This window comes from Oratosquilla oratoria, chromosome 2 (assembly GCF_046742065.1).
Source record: "Oratosquilla oratoria isolate Oo_2021 chromosome 2, ASM4674206v1, whole genome shotgun sequence".
In the NCBI taxonomy this organism is placed as follows: Eukaryota; Metazoa; Arthropoda; class Malacostraca; order Stomatopoda; family Squillidae; genus Oratosquilla; species Oratosquilla oratoria.
Window position 1 is genome coordinate 63873012 of NC_134778.1, and position 16488 is coordinate 63889499.

A 16488-nucleotide genomic window follows, 5' to 3' on the forward strand; every position below is an offset into this window, starting at 1 on the left:
GTAAACCCGTGTAAGGCTGACGCAGCAAATCGCTTCTTAGCCTAGACTTTAAGATGGAACTAGGTCAACCTGACTTTAAAAGATGTTAGGTTTCGGACATGATTTTGGGGTATTTCGTAATGTGATTTTTTTTAAGTTCTCGACATAATTTTCTTTATTTCCTTCATGAAATAAATCTGGTGCATTACACTTCCATGGAACACGGTACGCGATAACTGTAGGTATAATTCACAACTATATAATGCAAGTGCTTCGATTGCCTGGCCTCATAAACACTCCAGTGGATATTGCATTCTGGGAAACTGCGGACGTTGTATGTCTTTAGACTGTACATTTACGACGTAACTGAGACTTTTACGAATTCGTTGACTTGTAGGTATCGTTGATATACGACGTAGAGAGATACGCTTGCGACGACTTCAGGCGACACCGCCCACTGTAGCGCGAAGTCAATTGAGCACAGTAACATACTTCACTTCCTTTTTATCTGCATCATGCAGTTCATTTAACCAGTCACTTGTCATGAGTATTTTGACCTCGTCTTCCCATACTGAAGAAAGACTTTGATGTATATGTTATACTAAGATATTTGTTGTCCAGATGTATAAAGATGCGAGAACCTCTAAAAATATATCAGAAATCTGATCGGATGGGTTAATGATCAGTTTCACAAACATTAACACAAATGTACGTGGATGACCTTGATAAGGGAGAACTGAAAATAATAATATAGGTAAATATATCAAGGAGTATTGCCTACATATGGGTAACGCCACTTGTTCTTTAGCAACATTTATGAAAATCATTCGATAAATCGATACAATTTTTTCTCGTTTGTCAGATTTCATCGTTTCGCGCCAAATTTGAATGCCTGAAACAGTGTAACTGTAACAGCGAAAGTATATATGAAATCCACGATTAAAGTTCCAATTCATGCTTAAAAAGCATGTGTCTTCTACCAATTGACGTCGAATGTAACCGTTACACATCTGTCTTCGTACATGTCACCTAGAGTGACAACTGACGTCATCACCAGTTGTACAAAATGACTGAAGACTAAATGATGTAAGGGTTCATTGTTCGAATTTCAAATGTCGGTTCTGTCATTGCCTAGTCAAGGATGTACTCTATCGATCTTCATTTCCTTCCATGTACTATAGCATATTTAAATATGAAAGAAATTAGAGTTCTTTATCATAAACAAGACGAAATGGTTAGTCGACATTATGTGCAGTCAAGCGTGTATGATTGTACTGATAACGACTATCAACACTGTTATGGATTTCTCGTACGAAGGGTATCGTTATTATTGCTAAGTATTTGATAATAATTTGCATTCCTTCGACGATTACTAACCTTATCCGTGGGAACAATAGCACACAGAAGATGGGAAGTCATAGAAATGATAAAGTTGAAATTTAAGGATGGGGTAGAGAAAAGGGATCGTAAAAGTTCAGTAATCGACATTCTTCTTCGAATCATAAAAGACTGCCACGTGACCGGTCTGTAGGGGCTTTCGATAAGAATTGTAGTAATAAACTTATGTGTACATGTAACAACCATCATATCAGTGACAGAAGTGTTCTTAGTAGTTGAAAATCTCATCCCAACGTACTTGGACTACGAAACAACCCAATCAAATTACATAACCGAATTGAAACCTAAGTTTGACCGATGAAAACAAAAATACGGGTTCCTACGAGTTTACTTTTTTTTCAACATAGTAAAATCGGGTAAATGTACCTGCACATACAACTGAAAGTGTATTTTATGTACAATCATATCCCTATCAAGCAGGCAGGAAAAGGATCTTGATCAATACCTCCTACGTAATTCCTGGTGGCTGAATTACCTATCTTCCCCGATCAATACGGGAGCTTTCTAGACAAAGGGCTCCCCTATAATAAGCCTAGCGGAGGCAATACACAAGCCCTAACGAAACTAGACTCAAATATTACCTCGCCTTCCGATCACTCCAATCAGGGCGTTCTTTTACGAAGCCCGAGAACAGAATCTCAACTGTCATAGCAGAGCCCCCCACCCCCACCCCCACCCCCCACACATTCTCTTTTGGGACACATTCCTCGCGTTTCGTATCGGCTTTAGAACACCGAGATCACCTTCTGTATAGTGATCTTTTTAACAAGCAAACTCCTGCAGATCGCTCTACAACCTTCCGGCCGGGCACCTGTGAGCCAGGTAGCCTATCCTCTTTAATGAGTATTTAGGTCGCACGCTCACACAGGGATACTTAAGTCACTGAACCTCTTCTGTTTGATGTCGGAGCCCCTGGCAACCTTCGTAGAGCACTTTGGTTAGCAGGCTCGTTCCGGGGAGTGCTCCAGGCTGAGACCTGGTTATGTAATCTACATCAAAAGAGGGTCGCGGGGTTGGAGCTGACCACGTGGGTTCAAGTTCAATAAAACTGTCGTCCTGGTTCAGGGAAAGAGTAATAGTTCACTCTCACTCTCAGCTAAGAAAGACGTTAAACGGGCCAGCACCCATTGAAGTTTCTTTCTCTTCCTACGTATGTGATTATCATTGATCATCTTTAATGCAACATTTATTGATTGTCATACGGTTCTAAGAATCATAATCCCTGCACAGTTTTAATCTACTGGTGATCAGGATGTGCTGATAGTCAGGGGCGGACGCACCGGACGAACGTGCGTCCAGTTTGGACATTACAAGCACACAAGGTCCCCTATTCAAACATTTTTCCTTTCTAAAACCCTCAACTTTCAATGAAAAATGTAGATGTTTTACATACATTAGAAACGTGGTAAAGTATCAGTGTTAAAATTATGTATGCACTAGAATACATGTGGATCTATGTAGTATATAAATTATAAACAGAAGAAAACGCAAACGAAAAATGTGACATTGTGCGGTTTCCCCTATAGCCCTTTATACCTTGTGCGTCCACCACAAGAAAGTCTGTGGGCGCCCCTGCTGATAGTAGCCGAGTCTGTTGAGCTTTCCTTGGTTGTATCGACGTCATCCCTGTTCTAAAACTTCAGGGACGCTGCTAGGCACGTGGCTTGCAAGGGTAATAATAATAATCACTGGGAATTATAAAGTCGTATAATGTCATTTAATCACAAAGTGGGACGGGTGGTTATGAAATAACGACTGTGGTAACTTAATCGATAAATTTGGCAGGGTTAATGGTCTTTCCTCTGAATATGTTGCCTCAAATGCACCATTTATTTAGTCTGGATGCCTCAAATCAAACTGTGTCGCCTAAGAACGTTCGTTGCTTGTCCAACTCTCTCGAACACCGTCAATATCATCTTGCTGCATCTATATAAAGTTCTTCGCAGTGGCAAAAAAGAACATCATACTCTATTACTTTATTTTTTAGGCAGTTGTTGATATGCGAACGGTTGGCAGCCCTGCGCTCCTTTATCGACAAAGAAAATGGCACTGAAATTTATTGCGTGGCTGTAAACCTGTGAAGCAGTAGATCAGTCCGGATCTTTATTCATTTATTGATAAATTCATTTATCTATTATTTATTAATTTATCTAATCATCCATTGCGTCGCCTATAAAGCAAGTATGTAATAAATGGTAGCCAGTGTGGCATATTGTGCGACTGAACTTGCATTTCATGTCACAATAATCTCAACCTACGATAAAAGGTGTATTAATATTTGGCCTGAAAAAAGCTTTTGATACAGAGAGTGAAATCCAAGGAATAGTGTATATGTAATATATCTTGGCTTTGAAAAGGACTTTGATACTGAACCGAGCAATAAAAGAAATGGTGTAGATTTAATGTATTTAAAAGAAAATAATATATTTTATGTGAGAAGTGCAAACTAGACCTACCAAGAGGACATATTAGGCTGAGTTAGATACTGGTTGAACAAACTTAATAGCAAGTTGCTCTGAATGGTGAAACTTGATGGAGTGTTCGGTACAAATCAGTTATTTCCAGTTATAGATCAATGACAGTGACTGTGGAGGACTTCAGTCTGCTATCTCTATGTTCGCTGAAGACACTTTATGCAAACGATCATTCGGAGCAACTGGATATTCATCGAGATTTACCCAAGCTAGAACAATGGTCTAGTGGCGAATCGAATTTAACCCAAATGTAAAGTTCTGCATAAAGTTAAGAATATTACCAAGTACAACTACAAGTTATATGGAAAAATGTAAAATAAAAATAAAAACCTTGGTGTAACGACCTCATATTATTCAACGTTGTATTTCTGATTCAGAGAAAGCAAATAGGATACTGGGACTTGTAGCGCAATCTTTTGAATTCACTATCCAGCTATCAACAACAAGCACTGGTCCGCCCTCACTTATGATATGCTATTTCTGCATGGTCCCTAGATCTCAGTAAAGAAACTGACTGTACGGCGACGAGCCACAAGGACCCATGTCAAATATAAGAAACAGATCATACGAAAACCAATTAAAATACCTAAACCCGTTCACTTGAAGAGAGAAATGGAGAGTAGGTCGGAGGGAGGGGGGTACTTGAAGATTTTAAAAGGAATTTTTGGCATTGTTTTGAAATAATTTTCATAACAAAATATTAAGTACCAGTTGATGAATAATGACCTCAAGCTGTCAGGACGTAGATTGAATCTAAAGTGGATAAATACAATGCCAACCAGTCAAGTCGAAACCATTTTTTTCCAAGCTCGTCATGGACGGAATATTTTCCAACCGGCATGATTTATCACTGTAACTTATTGAAAAAAAAAAAAAAACGCGCAAGGTGTGTAGTCGTTATTTTCTGGTCAGTCCTAAGCTGTAGCCGAATTATATGTCCTTTGCAATAAAAATTCCAAGCGAGTTTCGCGTGTCCACAGCCCCCTGGACAAACATTCATGATAATCGTGTTCTTACTGACCTTGAATATTCCACCCTAAAGTCACAGAATAAATACTTGTTTGGGTAGTCGACGACTGGAGTTACTCGTCCAACGATATGGTTTAATCTGATAATGGGTTGCTTTATCTATGCAACAAATGGAACTGCTTTATCGTCTCTTGCAGTTTGCGTGGAAAAATAGCTTTACTCTCAGTCTTTCTTTCGTGAGATTATTTAAAATAAATCGTTTCTTTCGAATTCCCTTAGTCCGTTATGCTTGATGTAAATGAAATAATCTACCTCAGTTGTAACTAAATTTGTTAATCAATGAAACGCATCACAGTACTTCAACATAAGTCTATCAAATTCCTACGGAAGATGTTAATCACAGTCCTTCAGGTTTATTTTGACAAGGCAATGTTTCGACTTTGAAAAAAAATGTATGTCTCTAAGTAGGTAATTCCCACTTCCTTGCAGTTCACAACCGCCTCACATCGCTTATAACCTCCCTTTCAACCCCCATCTCCTTACTGGGTTCATATTGCTAAGAGACGAAGGAGAAGTTCTCCAAGTGACGAGGATGAGAGATGGTCAGCCAAACGTGCAGTCATCTCGTTCGCGTACCCTCATGGAATCTTAATCATATTTCCAACCCGGTCTCGCTTAGTCCTGCCGTGCACTACCCAGGAACGCTCTCTCATCGTCTGCTCCACCATTCTCTTTCCTCCATCCCCAAACAACTATCTATACTTAAATTCCACAAGGCAATGGAAAATATTATCGATTCTCTAGTTTTTATGTTTATCGGTTTTCCTTCAGCAGCTTGACTTCGCAAGTATCTCCAGTTTCATCTTTATAGTTTATCGCCTTCTTTCTGCTAAAGGAATGTCGGCCCAATTTAACAAAAGGATTAAAGGATTACAAAGGCGAAACATGCCGACAGAAGACCTTTTGGTCCATAACTAGGTCGGATGCGGAAAAAATATGATAAAAAAAAAATAAATTATAATATAAATAATAACGAATAAAACAAATTAATAAACAAACAGGTAAATAGTAAATAATAATATATTGACAGATAACTAATGAAATTTGTCTTGTATTACTGTTTGAAAAGGAAAAGTGAAACAAGACGCTAGGATACAAGATAACCTGACCATGACGCTGTCAGCTTTCGTCTCCAACTCATAGTCTCACGTGGTCTAAAATGACCTTTAGCTGTTGGTCTCGCGTGTTGTTAGAGATTAACCTACAGCTCCTGGTCTTGCGTGTTGTAGAGATTAAACAATGGGGAACGTTGTGACAGTCCGTAGAGGCTTATTATCTATATTATGTTATGTGTAAAGATGTGTGTTGAGAGGAGACGAAGTGAGTCTGTGCCAAAACGGGGGAGGCGGGGGTAGTTCTCTTATTCACTGCTTCTAACACCACACACACGACTATCCTTTTTCATATTTAAAGAATCCGTTGCTACTGCGTCGGCTCGTGGATACAAAGGGTCTTGAATCGATTTCCTATGGACAACGGAAAATGTCAGTAACCATCCGTCCGAAGGCGTAGATGTGACTTCTGTTGTAACGCAAAACGAACTCCGGTAGGGCGAGGAGCTTACGCAAGAAAGCATGTAGCTGCACCCTATGCGCGTAGACTGATAGGAATCGGAGAGGAATGTGGCATTCGAACCAACAAATTAACGAATGCTTCCGATTACAACCAGCGTACACTCAGATGTAATATTTTATTTTAATCCACGATCCATCATTACTGCAATGCATTAAAATAATATCCAAGATAATTTGTTATCAGAATATTCTCTTTATTATTTATCATCCATGTAGTTCTCAGGCCTGCCAACTGTAGAGCAAATGTTATTCTTACCAACGATTTCATAGGTAATCTCACTAAATATTCTTCCTCTTCCTTCATTTCCTTTTATTCTCTGAATTATTCATTTCTTTCCCTTCCAGATTATATCTATTTCTAATCCTATTTCGATTTATCTTTTGTATCATGAAGCAGTTTTTGGTATTGCAATCCTTTTATCACAACTGATTAGGTAGATACATACTGTATGTTTACCTGTTTTTATTTATTTAATTTACTTGATACAGGATAGGAGTTTATGATCGTGGGGTATCGTTTGTGTGTACCCCAAGATCAATTTTTACTTTAAATTCGTGTGTGTGTGTGTGTGTGTGTGTGTGTGTGTGTGTGTGTGTGTGTGTGTGTGTGTGTGTGTGTGTGTGTGTGCATGCGCGTGCGCTCACAAGCTTAACAGAAACTGTTCCCTCGGTCAATTTCCCGAGCCAAGGCTTCTCGTCATATTTGAGGCTTCTTAATACAATTTGAATATCCTCGTTTGGACTCCTGGACACTTAATACCTCTCCAGCTTAGTCTGCAGACACATAGATACAAGACCGAATTAATCTGATCCTAGAAACGGAAATACGAAAGTTCAGGTCACATTTCAAGCTTCAGTCATTATACGTCATGGTCATCCAAGCAGCTTAAGGTCATTTGGGTAGGATGTATTGGAATACGTTCGAGTGAAAATTATATATATTTTAATTCACTATTATATTCATTAATTTGTTTATCTATCTACGTATTTGTTTGATTATTTATTTTGCTTCATTTATTTACTTTTTTTCCAGTAATGTCTGATGTCGCACTTTTTCCAAGGTTTTTTCTCCCTCTTCAGTATTTCCTCCACCTTTGTCCTGTCCTCCGTCGTTCAACAGGTCCTCTCTCCGGTCTGTACGTCAGGAATCGTTCACGGTGTCTCGTATTGCATGGTCATACGTCCATCCTGTTTCTACAATCTCCCATTATCTCAAACTGCATCTTATAACCTTATTCTTTACCCTGTCTTTCGTGCTAATTCATGATTGTTCTTAACGCCCTCATCTCAGTACCTTGTACTTTAGACCGTGTTTACCAAGTCAGGGATGAGGTAGCATGTAACTGTATCGGTCCAAATATAGTAGCGAATATGGTTACTTTGTATTCTCTAGGAACGAATTCAATATTCAGTTCTGTCTTGCAACGGCTGATTCAGTCTACTCGTATGTACGATTCCAGAGCAAATTATTTCAAAGAAAGGCTTTAATGGAAAGCAACCATAGAATAATTAATGAACGATGTGGAACGAGAGTATGTGGCCATATTTATCTGTTGTGTGTGACACTGCCACGTGACTCGACGCCACTGGCCTACTGAGTCTGGCTTCCACGTGACGTGAGCATGGTAGTGCATACTAATCCCAAAAACGAAGACACTGCCTTTCCTTTCCGAACGCAAGATGCGTTTTTTATCGATATGGGAAGCATCCATTGACAGTCCCCAGACACTCTTCATGAGCATGCACGTATGTGTGCTATGCGGATATGGTTAGCGTATTCATGAGTATGCGTAGTTACCGAGTAGGCGGTTGTAGCCTCGCTAGTGTTGAATATGGTTGCTATGGGAACGTGTTACTGGTTTCTTGTGTGCAGTTGGATTTACACCTAGTGCACCTTTGGAATTTTTATACTCGAATATGAGCCGGACTGAATCCTGGGGAACTGTTATTAACTGCCCACAATGCACGGACATGAATGATACAGTAAAAATAACCACTGACATGTACATACAGCGCAATCAACATGAAAGAGAAACCTATATTTTATTGAGACTGAAAAGACCTTAACTTTCTCAAAAACATACAAAGTATAGGGCGAACATTAGTTACAGGTCCACGCATGGCGTTGGTCTAAATGACTATTAAAATGTGCATTTTTTTATTAACTTAGCAGTTAAGGTAATGAAGATATAGCTCATATTCTGACAACTTTCACTTGCCTTTATTATTTTTTAACAATTGTTGTCTAATGAGAATACGCTGGTTGACAAAACAGCTTTTATCCTTCCCGGCGACAAGAAGACAAAAATATGGAAAAAAAAACTCCAGTAAAATAATTACATCACATTTGTACTATCAATGGATCTCCAAATCTAAGGTTTGCTGTATACCTATGCTGTTAATTTGTAGTCTGTAGAACAACTGGGGCAAACTATCGAAACAAAGATTTTGTATCTGCACCGAAAGTGCAGATATCAAAACACAGTGAATAAGATATAATGTTATGTTAACATTGTTATTATTTAAACAAGATATCAATATGAAAAGGCTTACCTCCACCATTTCTGTAGCAGAGGTATGGAAATCTCCAGATGTTTCCGAGGCCAACAGCGTAACTTAAAGACGACAAAATGAATTCGATCTGCCTCCCCCATCTCTGTCGCTGGCTCACGCCTGGCTGTACTTCGGGCGGACCTCCCCAATCCTGCTGAAAAATGAGAAACGAGGAACGTTAATCGAGCAATTGAAAAGGTATGAAGGAGCGTTAAAAATAGTAAAGGCTAGCAATTACCGACCCTCTATCATTTATTTACCCCATGGTTTGATGCATACTGAAAATGCAGTCGGTATTAAGGAACAGAAAAAGAAGAACAGAAAATCACCTTCAATATTAAAGTTCTCCACAATGTAAAATTTGATCAAGAAAGAAAAAAAATACATTGCACTCGTTGCCAGGTGTATCACATTGTAGTATTAATTCTAAATGTTCAATTATATATTTACTTCCTACCATGCAAGTTTTTTTCATGGGGTAAAAATAAAATTACTAAAGGGTGTTTGTATATGGAATATTCTTATGTTGTGTTAACCCGCTTTTTTCGAGCAAACTTAGTTTGTCTCTCAACGCTTCCATATCATGTTACACTGGTTGATCATGTCCCTTTAACTTGTTGCTGCAGGGAGTTTGCCGGCAAGGGAGAAATGGTTGTAGCAAGATAATATATATACAGAGAAAGGTTGTCGTATTAGGATGGATTTAGTTATGAAAATTTGACTTTCATAGGAAAGACCCTCGGGGAACGCGTTGTCTTTGCGATATTATCGTCACAGGGAGGATGACTAAGCATCCATGGACAAAGAAAAAAATATGTCTCGGAATAGCGTTGCTATGCGAGAAATGTTACCACAATCATAATAGTACCGTTAAACGAACAGTTGTCATAAGGAAAGTGTTGCCACAAGTTGAGTGTCGCCTTCCGTTGTGGGATATTAGGTACAGGAAAGAGTAACGTCACATGGACAGCGTTTCCATAGCAATGTTGTTGAATCGAACACGTTGGCATGTCGATGAATCGATGAAGGGGGAATATTGTCAGTCGGAGGAATAATTTTGCCATTGGTGGAAATAATTCCATGATACCAAACAATAGCTTTCGCATCGCCTATATATCATGCCCCAGTCACCAGAACCGTTTTGTCATATTTTTCAACTGAATATAAATTTTGTGCGGGGCAGATCACTTATGAAAAGCTAACACTAGGAGGCGCTTAACCGCTTCTGAAAGCATTTTAGCCCAATAGGTTTGAATAGCCAATCAAAGTGAGTACTCACCGATAGCCATGCCAGACCCACGCGTAGGTTCGGATGGAAGTTTATTGGTCAAATCACGACTTTAATTTTGAAGAGTTCATCAACGTGTGAGTGTTTCTATTTGTATCATTATCATCATCTTCATAATTGTTATTATTATTATTATTATTATTATTATTATTCTATTACTAGTAGTAGTAATTATAATAATATACCATCATCGTATGGGAGTATTTTTTTCAGCATGGCATTGGGTTTTGTCTGAGGCAGTGCCTATATGATGATATAATAAATATTTTGCTGCTGCATACCATATGATGGGAGCGCTTGTCTCTGGTTTTCGTTATCGCTTATGCAATTGACTGTTTGTATGGCTCCCGTGCAAGTGCCCAGTTGGTCTCTAGGAAGATACACATTATGTAGACGCTCTGCCCGTATGCAGTTCGTTTCGTTGCTCACTTGATATACTGGTTCATAACTGGTTTGTAACTGGTTCGCGACTGGCCAGCCAGTAGAGGCATGACTTGTTATTACTGTGGCATTCATAAATCAGTCATGAAGACGGTCTTTGTAGGTTTGTTGGCTGCTCTGCAGATGTCTGCAAGGAACAGTGACTAAAAAGCGGATGTATGCAAATTGTCAAAATTGTTAGAAGCAAACTGAATGTAGCGAAATGCATAAACTATTTGACCAGAAAATATATATCTGAGAGGCAAATAGTAAATGCCTTGGTGGTTTAAAAAGTGTAATGATGAATAGGAATCTGGGAATGGATGCTAAGAGGAGACTGTATGAAGGAGTGATTGTGCCAACAGCACTGTATGGAGCAGAAACATGGAACATGAGAGAGGAAGAGAGAAGGAACTTGAATGTGTTTGAGATGAAGTGTCTGAGAAGTATGATGGGGGTTACTAGGCTAGATAGAGTGAGAAATGAGGAAGTGAGGAGGAGAACAGGGGTGGAAAGGGAGCTGGGAGATAGGGTGGATGAAAGAGTATTAGGATGGTTTGGACACATGGAAAGAATGAGTGAAGAAAGACTAGTAAAAGAGGTGTGGAAGGCAGATGTGGAGGAAGTGAACATGAGGGGACGTCCTAGGATGAGATGGATGGATGGGGTGAAGGGGGCTTTGGGGAAGAGGGGAATGTCTGTTGAGGATGGACGGGAGAGGACAGAAGACAGTGGTGAATGGAGAATGGTTGTATATGGATGATGTTGTGATGCATGAGGTGGAATGGACGGGGGAATGGGGGTGAGGTAGTGTGTGTGAGCAAACATTTTTGACGCAGCCCGAAGGGATTTCTCCCCGTCCTCTCCTTTATATGGGGGGACGGAGAGGGGGGTCGCCGATTTAATGAAGCGGCCTTGCTGTGGATGTGCTGTGTCCTGCGACACTGCTTCTGACCCAGGGCAGTGGATGGGGTGCAGGGATGACCCGTCATCTAGGAGGTGCTAAGATGGGAGGGGTGTGGAGTGTTTTCGGGGATGAAATGGGTGGGAATGTTTTTGTGCCTTGTCCTTTTTGGCTACCCCCCTGGTAAGGGGGAAAAAAGCCTTGGTATATGTATGTATATATATATATATATATATATATATATATATATATATATATATGTATACATATATATTTATATATATGGTACACCAAAAACTCACATTATTACATGACACAACACCACTCTAACAAGGGAAATGTTGGAAAAAAAAACACAAAAATTATTGGACAAGAACAGGATACCAAGCGCTTGCAAATTCTCGAGGTCCTTCTTATGAAATAGAAGTCTCCAAAACTAAATCTGCAATCTAGAGACCTTGCCTTAATTCCGTCTACGAAGTCCACCTCCCCACGGAGTTCCACCATCCCACAGAGTTCCACCATCCCACGGAGTTCCACCATCCCACGAAGTTCCACCACCAATCCTCCCCTTGATAATTTCTACGTGACCTCACCCCGCACCATGAATCCTATTCTTCCAATATATACACATGTCTTTTTATTGTAATCGATATCACTTGAAAACGTACAAAGTGTACGAAACGTCGTGAGTAAATTAAGAACGCTCCACTGTGATTTACTATGCCTTTTGGCAGTAGTATTTCTGTGCTCAACTCTACGGATAAATATGTAGTTCGCAGAGTATCAACAAGATCATAAATACAGAAGTCGCTGTATTTTTTAACCATATATATATATATATATAAATATATATATATATATATATATATATATATATATATATATATTTATACACACACACACGTGGAGTTAAAAACGACAGCATTGTTGTAATTCAGTTGTTTCTTCGTATTCTCGATTTTCCTGATTAGAGATTTTCCATTAACCGGGTGAATTGAAAATAGGTCTCTATATTCTTCCATTTGTTCTTATTTGAAATAGACGTTTCGTCTTGAAAAAGACATTATCAAGATACGTCGATTTCAAATAAGAACAAATGGAAGAATATAGAGACCTAGTTTCAATTTACCCGGTTAATGGAAAATCTCTATCAGGAAAATCGAGAATACGAAGAAAAAACTGAACTACAACAATGCTGTCGTTTTAACTCCACGTGTATTACTGAGAACCTCCTCCCCTCCTTTACTAATATATATAAACACACATATATATATATATATATATATATATATATATATATATATATATATATATATATATATATATATATATATATATCAAGCCAATAAGGCCCGCCGGAGAAGGAATATACTACATTTACTAATGCATAAGTTTATCTTATGTCAACTTTTTACTAAAATATTGGGAGTCGACAAGAGGGTGATATAAGATAAAACTGTCACGGTGTTACTGATACTGTCTATTCATCGTTATCAGCTTTCACCATGTTTGATTGAATTACAAACAATAATTCATAACTTGTTTGTCAATATCACACACTGATAACGAGAAAAATTGATCGGCGACGATGGTCTTTGAACTCTGTTGTCCAGTTCTTTACTGGAAAACCCGTTTAACTAGAATTATTCAACTATGAAAAAAGGGATGTTTAGATAAGTTAGCCATAATTTATTCATATATTTTTATTGCTGATTTATTCAGTTTTGATGTCCTTAGCTGTGCCCCGCCAATTAGAAATGATCAAATTGCAGAGAAAAACAGCTTATATCAAAATCCTTCAAAATATCACCGAGTTGCTACTGTTAGTCTTGGACCTGTGTTGGTTGTATGATGCTACTTTCAAGTTCCTATTGTAAATTTCGTTAAGTTTAATTCAATTGCAAACAACAATTTACTGTGTTTCACTTAAAATGTACATCAATACCTATGTGTCATTCATAACTCAAATTATATCTTATGAATTACTGGCCGACATCTTTAGCGAAATTGAAGAAATTGAATTTTCAAGCCGATTCATTTTGGCTACCTCCCTTGTAAGGAGGGAAAAAGCCTTGGTATATGTATGTATGTACATTTGTTAATTTCGTTACGCTTAATTTAATTGCAAACGACAACTTACTGTGTTTCACTTAAATTGTATTGATCAATACCTGTGTGTCATTCATGAAACTGATTATATCTTATGAATCAATGACCGACATCTTTAGCGAAACTGAAGAAATTGCATTTTCAAGCCAACACGTTTGTAATACAAATAAGTCAAACCAAAACCAACTCAATTACTGTACATGCAGATGCCACTGCGTATAAACGCAATTTGGTAATACACAGATGAGTGACTGTTCAATGTGCACATGAATGGCTCTGCTTTTTTTCTCGGCAGGCGTGGGCGCTGTGCGGTCGGTCAAGTCGGTGTAGTCTTGTTTTGCCCAGTCACTCCTGTCATCCTTTGATTGGCTATTCAATACTGGTCTAAACTGGGTCTCTGTTCACTGAGACTTCCCATCAGCTGCGTCACCGTATCAAAAGGGGTTGGAACTGGTACGAGCCGGCTGTACCAGTTTTGTAGTAGCCTATTCACTCCTACCATTCGTCTGGTGAATCCACATCAACACGGTGACGCGCTGTTTATTTGTCCCAACGAAGTCGAGCGAATTTCATTTAGAAGAAGAAATTCAATATTATTTAGGCCTCATGGTCTATCAAGATCCCATCTAGTGCTGTATTCCTCCCCCCACAAGTGAACAGAATAGCCTGGCTACAGCCAGAATATAACTACATGATTAGTGTTACCACGTTTAAGGGGCAATATGGAAGCGGGATATGTGGGGGCTGCAGTTGCTGTCAGTGTTGTTTGTTGCAATGCTATTGAAGAGGTTCCTCTCGTCCGCCCCTTGGACATGCGTCATTCCTCATGTCTCCAGGTTGTCTACAGTATGTTCGACAGCGTCCTTCCCATTCCCCGGCTACCTCCAACCACCGTAACTTCTTTCGAAAACCTACCCTCCACTGGTCGTTCTCCTGATGCCGTAGGTCGAGGTCATATGTATCGAAGTCGAGGTTCTCGAAGACGCAAGTAGTTTTGTCCCGGCAGGAAGAAGAACCTTGATATTCCGGTTGCTGTTCTTCGCCTAGGCCACTGGCGGACTCCCACTTCCACCGTTTCCACATCTTTCCCGCCCGTCGCGACCTAGAAGATCGTTTCGAGCTCTACGTCTAGATCGAGGCTATTGTAAGCCTCACTCTGTGGTGATGTGGGGGCGCGTGCTTGTTCGGAGTGTATGCCTTTTATTATATTTTTCAGTTCTGTCCTTCCTTCTTCCCCCATACCTTTCTAACTCCAATCTCCGTAAGGTTTCCGACCCTGCCCCGAAGCTGGGGGAGCCTGCCGGGAAACTCACAATGTCAGTCGAATTTTTAACTTCCGTTTGTCACTGCTACGTGTATATTGGGTAGTTTGTCAACAGCGTGATAAAAGCGCGTCTGAAACTAGGCGAGAAGTAAATTTCACAAAAGGTGCAACTTGCAACGTGATATCGATGAAACTTTGCTGCTTCCCTAAGTCTATCATAAATACACTCGCTCGCGGCCACACACACTTTGATTGTTCCCACACCACCTCGCAGATGGATGGGTGATCATTTATTTTGAAAAAAATATATATATATATCAACTGTCCCAAAATCGAGGAGTGGTTAAGCTTTGTACGAGATTTTCATTTACATGGAAATAATCTTCCACATGGTTGCCTAATGCGTGTTTCCTGGAGCATAGCAAGTATATTAAAGAGGACGCAGGAAAGTGAATCACTATTGGCAATAATTAGTTGCGGCAGTTAACTTTTTGCTGCTAAATGGTCTAGGTATCAGTTTCATTATGTGTGTGTGGATATATATATATATATATATATATATATATATATATATATATATATATATATATATGTATATATATGTATCACAAGCATCAATAAAGCAAACATCATGGACACCAGTTCAACCCACAGTTCATTCATAGTGAAAAGGTTTCAACAGTAACACATAGGATCTTGGAGAGAAACGGACGGGTGGAATGTTTATGTGCTTAGAAGTAAGTATAATTTTATGTACTCATATTCAAAAATATACTTTACAAAGTATCACACAAAATGACGCTGGGAGTGCTATGGGTGAGGTGGGGAAGGAGAAGGTGAGAGAGAGAGGTAAGATGGAATAGAAAGGAGGAGGAAATGTAGGGATATTGGGCGAGATTTGGAGTGACAGTACTCCATAAGTAACAGATAAACCCCGAGATAGTACAGCGTTTAAGAATACGGCATACATACCCTGCAGTCATACGAGAGGGTTTCAGTTACAACCAAGAACGGATAAGGGAGAGACAGGTGGAGGGGTGGGGTGAGTCGGTGAAAAGTTTTTCCTAACCGTCCTACGCGAGGTGGATAGACGTGACACTCAAAGTAGAGGCGAGAATTGGAAGTAGGAATTTACGATAATAGTAAATAATAATAATAATAATGATAATAATAATAATAATAATAATGAAAATCATAATAACGATAAAAATAAGACAAAATGAAATCAAATAAATCCCAGATTTCTGAGACCTATGATTCTGAATATTGTGGTAGTATAATTATCACACGCACACACACACACACACACACGCGCGCACGCGTAAACGTCTGTATAGGCCTACATATAGGCTAAGAATGCCCCTTAACATTTTTTCTTTTCTTTTTTATTGTTGACCTTTTTTTTCCTTCTCAGGGATGGGGGTTCCTCTCACTAGTCCCGTATATCGCGGCCGGTCTTCCCTCCCCATTGGACAGAAGTCGGACAGGAAGAT

The 16488-nt window shown here is 39.3% G+C and overlaps 1 protein-coding gene across 4 annotated transcripts in view; it reads right to left on the minus strand.

The window, feature by feature from the left end:
- LOC143039551 (sodium- and chloride-dependent glycine transporter 1-like) overlaps window positions 1-16488 on the minus strand; it is a 140610-nt gene that overhangs the window by 42983 nt on the left and 81139 nt on the right. For 3 of the 4 annotated variants that reach the window (XM_076209758.1, XM_076209768.1, XM_076209749.1), the window contains exons 2-3: window positions 14647-15132; window positions 9008-9161 (exon numbers count right to left, since the gene is read on the minus strand). In XM_076209758.1, coding sequence (XP_076065873.1) covers window positions 9008-9161; window positions 14647-14814 — 322 coding nt within the window. In that variant the 5' untranslated portion in view covers window positions 14815-15132. The remainder of the gene's footprint in view (window positions 1-9007; window positions 9162-14646; window positions 15133-16488) is intronic. The other variant, XM_076209776.1, reaches the window with a different exon arrangement.